Source organism: Gavialis gangeticus, unplaced genomic scaffold (assembly GCF_001723915.1).
Source record: "Gavialis gangeticus isolate Ggan-Ray unplaced genomic scaffold, GavGan_comp1, whole genome shotgun sequence".
Lineage (NCBI taxonomy): Eukaryota > Metazoa > Chordata > Crocodylia > Gavialidae > Gavialis > Gavialis gangeticus.
The window spans coordinates 50,964,295-50,969,756 of NW_017729022.1; the positions used below are offsets into that span (position 1 = coordinate 50,964,295).

The 5,462-nt window shown below is 41.7% G+C and overlaps 1 protein-coding gene across 1 annotated transcript in view; it reads right to left on the minus strand.

The window, feature by feature from the left end:
• The window catches only part of UBN2 (ubinuclein 2), a gene marked incomplete at its 5' end in the record, with an annotated part of 101,886 nt that extends 96,425 nt beyond the window's left edge, over nucleotides 1-5,461 (minus strand). The window contains 2 exons of the mRNA XM_019515797.1: nucleotides 494-586; nucleotides 5,321-5,461. Of these exons, the coding sequence (XP_019371342.1) occupies nucleotides 494-586; nucleotides 5,321-5,461 (234 nt within the window). The remainder of the gene's footprint in view (nucleotides 1-493; nucleotides 587-5,320) is intronic.
• Nucleotide 5,462: the final 1 nt, after the last annotated feature.

The window sequence follows — 5,462 nt, forward strand, 5'->3', positions numbered from 1 at the left end:
TGGTTACTTGGGCTAGAAGCACGGGGAGGGGGGGGAAGACTTTTACCATGTGGCTTCTAGAAAGACAAAGGAAGAAAAAAACTGGCTTTAAAATGAGCAGTTGTACAGAAGTAGAGGGAAAATGGGCCACCACCACTTCCTTGTGATATTGTCTCCTCCCAGTACTGACTAGCAGGAATCCATTTTCCCTTGTGGGATCTATCATGACTTCTGAACTACAGGCACAGCCGTTTAGGAAACCCATTCAATAGTATACACACAAGCAAACATTCAGTAACAAGTCACATTCTTTTAAAACAATAGAGCCTCAGTAGACAAAAAAGTGTCTCCATTACAAACTTAGCAAATGAAATAACCCCATTGATGTACATAGAGAAATAGAGTTGTGAATTCATAGCAGCAACCCCACATCTAGGAAAAACTGAGCCCCTATTATTTAACATCAGTAAATACTATTAAATATTTGTAATATAGTAGCTCTATGAACACTCACATATTTTGCCTCAAACTTCTTGGCCAGCATTTCCACCTCATGCCGTTCATGCTGTTCATCATTAAATAGATCTTCTGAGTGGGCAGATTTTCTCTAAGAGAAAAAAAAAGATGGGAATTTCATTCATTACATTACAAAGGAAAACCTATATAGAACAGTTATGATTAAATGAGAACTTATTTTAACACCAGTAAATCACATTCTGGTGGCGACTGCTTAATTTAACCTACAGAAAAAAACTTTTCTACTTCCAAAAGCTATTAAATACAGCATGATGTGTTTAGAATACCACTCTAAGCTACAATTGCCCTTTCTACTCCCTTCAGTTCATCTCTCTTTTGCTGACAATTAATGTCAGCAGACTCCAATGTATTCTACAAGTATCTTATCTGGAAAACTTCAGCATTTGGGAGAGCTGGGACAGGAACTACCCATTTCTTTCTGCTCTTTTAGACAGTGAGGAATTACAGCACATGTTATCCGAGTCTGCTATTGTGGCAACCACAGGGCTACTCCAAACTAGAAATTATCATCTCAATGTGAATAAGTAGGAGAGGAAAGAGATGTGTGTTCGCACACATTTGGGAAGAGGGCCTTGGTGGCTCCCACCCCCCTCCAAACTTAAGTCAACTATGGCCAAATATAAGAAAACTGATAAAAACATACCAGAATAAATGCAAGTTATTTGGGAAGGGGGAGCAGGGGAGGGAGGGTTGGGAGAAGGGCTAAGGAAAATAAAGGTGCAGCAGAAGAATCAGGGTGGCATTTTCAGAGTTTATGTACTGAATGCAACAATTATTGAAAAAACACAACCCACCAAGTGTCCAGAAATATTCTTCAGGCTAATAGAGCCGTTTATGGATGCTAACTAATTTAACTGAACCCATCCTCTATATTCTAATTTTATGTTATCCTTTTACAATAGAAAAAGTAGTTCTAAACTTAGAGAAAAGCAAGTTCCTTCACATGAATATGAAAGAGCAGCATTCCATGAACTGGCAATGCTAACCCATCACTCTCCAGTTCAGTAGTGAAGCTGAGCTGCAGGTATCATAGTTCTAAAGAACTAGGACCTTCAAAACAAGTGCTTAGAGAAGAGATTCAAAAAACTACATTTCCACCTATAACATCCATTGAACTGAGAAATTCAGTAGGGTATCAGAAGTTCCCTGTCAGATTACAGTGTTCCTCTCTTCATATACTTCATTCCTCTGCCACTCTTAGGTAGAAAAAAAAGACACCCTGTCTACATTTTTGCTGAGAAAGATATAATAGCATTTTAAAATTGTTACAGTAAAACACCATACTGGGAAGCAGAGGTAGAAACTTATCAAGCAGAACCTTGTATTGGAGGACATCAGCCCTTTATTTCAAGGTTAATTTCTGCTGTCAGTGCCATACTCGCTTGCAACATCACCTCTGTTTAATAGAATGAGCTCCTCAACATTTCAGAGTAAATGTTACTGCTGCTTACTAGGACAATCTACCGATCACACAGAACAATCTTTTGTCCTGAAAATTAGTTCAGTGCTGACAAGACGAGCTACCAGTGAGTTTTGACAGATGAAGTCCTCAGTTTACCCCAGAACAGTAGAACAAGGATAGTATAAATTTCTTCCAACAAGCACTTCCACCCATTTCTCATTCAAAAATTCATTTATAGAGCTGAAAAGGAACCAATCTGTCATGTCCATTAACATTTTGGGTCACTACTCAATGCACCAACAAGAGATCAGTTATTATAGTGATCAAAGTGTGAAATGCCCTTATACTCTTTGCAATAACCAACCTAATGGGATTTCCTCTCAGGCTATTGCAATTCCATCAGATACTGCAAGAGAGCAAGACTTGCTCCTAATTTTATTACACAACATCAAACTTTCAATGGGAGCAGTCATAGGAAAGTTCAGCAACTCCATGTAAGGGAGTGAAGAATAAGCAAAAACTTTCAAACATTAATATTTCTCAGTGCAATAGCCGTTTTTAGGGCTATGTTTATATAAACAATTTATTTTAAAGTATAACATATAGCTAAATGATGTAAAAGTTTAAAATCTAAGGCTTTAATATCCGTTGGAAAGGAGGAAACAGCCTCTCAGATTCTATAGAAAGATAAGGCAGGCACAGGACTTCACTCTTAAGCCTCATTTCAGTACATTTTCTCCATCACATTTAGATGGCAATACATCTATGTAGCTCTTCCACTTGACAAGTGTAATTAGTTCTGCTCTACCACCATGAAAGCCATATCCCTGATACTTCTGTGCTTTACAATATTCTGATGTCCATTAAACTTGACGTTTTTGTAGATATGAGACTGGAAACCAGCAGGGCCATACAAGATTGCTATAATCCAAGCCCTACATTTCTTGCATTTTCTAGGATTATTTTCTCTTCTGCTATTTAAGTGAAAAAAACCCTCAACAAAACTAATGGTTGCATAAGAAAATGGAAAACAAACATGGAAAAAAACCCATACCAAATAAATGTACCGCCATATTACTGAGGGAAGCAATTGAAATCTCTTTCCTTTTCTTACTTTAATGAAGTAGACTCTCACTCCTCCCTTTCTCTTATCAAATTAATGCTTAAGCATTAATTTCTCCACAGCAACATAGTAGTTAAAATGACTGTAGGTAACCGTACACTGGAATTTCAGAGGAGGAATAAACAGGTCACAAGACCACTTTAAAAAACATAAAATGTGTTGTGTTTCACATTGTTGAAGGGAGAAAAAGTGTAAATTATGAGTCACGACTCCGCAAGAAACCAGCAAACAGAACACGACACTTGTTCTTTCATGCCAACTGGACCAAAAATCCACTAACTCCACATATTTTTTCTAAGGCCCAGTCTACATTTGAAAGTTGGACTATTAGTATAATTATGTCAGAGGTGCATTTTTTTTAAATAATGTATTTCTACCAGTACAACCTTAGAGTAAATCAAGTTGTATTAGTATAAAGGTGCCTTATAAATGATATAGGTTATTCCCTTTTCCAGAGAGGAGACGCTATGTTAATACTAAGTACCTTTATACTAGTGGCTCCCAACCTTTTCTTGACCCAGATTTAGGGTCGCAGCATGACCCCCGCCACCACCTCACTCATGCCCAGTGGCACCAGCGGCAAGAGCTGCGTGGACCATGTACTGCAAGAGTCCCGCAGGCGGGAGGGGTGGAGTGAGGGGGACCCCCTGCAGCCTTGATTTGGGTCATGCCCCAAGGTTAGGAGTCATGGCTTTATACCAGCATAATTCTGCCTACCCAGTAGAAGTTACTATGCTAATATAGTTCATCAGTACAACTTTTGAGTGTACGCAGAGTCATAGCAAGTGACAGTGGCCAAAACACTGATCTTGGCCACAAAGGGAAAACAGAAGTAGTGCAGCTGAACTACCAGCTGCAATATGCATATCTATGTAAGCCAGAACCACTAAACATACCGAGACCAACCTACAGGGAAAACTGGACTAATGGAGAATGCACAAGACCTGCACAGGGAAGCTCCACAGATATGAAACCTCTAAACATTAATATAGTTTCTATCCTACAAAAAGGAGCTAATGAAGTACTTGAAATACTTCATACAGCTCTATAAGCAGTAAAGCAGCACCCCTCCATTAGAGTGGAGATTGGCCATCTGAGTGACCTGGGCTAGCACTGTTTGTTCACAACAACTGTAGAAAGAGAAGAGAACTAGCCCCCTTACTTGGGCAGAAAGATCCAAGAACTTTAAAAAACAAAAATGTTGATTTTCTCCAATTGTTTCCATTTGAAGTGGGAGTGATGCCATTCTTCCCAACACTGAGAGTGAGCAACCAAGCAGCAGGAAGGTTATGTTATACCTCCTTGAAAGATTCTGGCAAACAGTTTATGGATTTCTCAATCTAAAGATTACTGCTGCTGGATGTTCAAATCATGTAGACATCCTTGACAAATATTTTAGATACTGGTACAGGACACAGTGACTATTAGCTTCTCCACTGTAACCAGAACATTTTCTGCATCAGTCAATTCTTTGCCCCTTCCTAAATATATATGCAAAACACCAGACTTCTCTACATCCCAGAAGAGAGAAGACCAAGGATTACATAAATCACCTAGAGACTTTGCACTATGATTACATCTTGGGGTAGGAAGGACTTGCATATTTTGCTGGACAGCAGTACAACACTCAGAAACAAAGCGATCTTCCTCAGCCAGTTTCACTCTACATGGCAGTCCCTGAGAATCAAAATGGGTTTTCTGCCTCCTAGCAAGATTATGGAAACAATCCTTTTTCCCTTCCAGGAAAGATTCCAGTGGCACGGAGAAACTTTCTCTGACGAGCACAGAAACGGAGGCTAAGCCACGTGGGTTGTTTTTTTTTTCCTGGTGCAGAACGTGTGTTTTCCAATCAACGCCATTGTTAGCAGTTTGGGTTGAGTTCACAACCTCTCTCGTCCACATCTGCGTCCCAAACCTGCAGGAACCCCTCTCCTGCATTGTTACAGCTCTGGGCCTGGGCTCAGACCACTTTCATTTCGCTGCTCCCAGCCTGGCAAGCACCAGTGAAACATGCTAGGCTTACTGGCCTTGTTCCCCACCCCCAAGGCAGCTCCGTGCCCTTGTTTCGCAGTGTGCCCCGAGACCTAGGGAGGAAAAAAGGCCTTCCCCAGACCTGGCAGGCAGAGAGCGACAGGAAGGGTCTCAACCGAGCTCGAAGGCAGGGGCAAACAAACAAACAAAAAAAAAAACCAAGCAAACCGACAAAACAAGGAACCGACAGAGAAGCGGCACCGCCCTCGCAGGACAGAGTCCGGGCGGCCCCCCGCCCCCGCGCATACCCGCGGGTCCCCGCACAGTAGCAGCTCGGGGTAGCTGAACTCCACGCAGCCCTCCTCGGTCGGGTCCTTCAGCACCAGCTCCAGGCGGACCGTGCGGCGCGGCGCGGGCGCCTCGTGCGGCGGCGGAGGCTCCTGCCGGGTG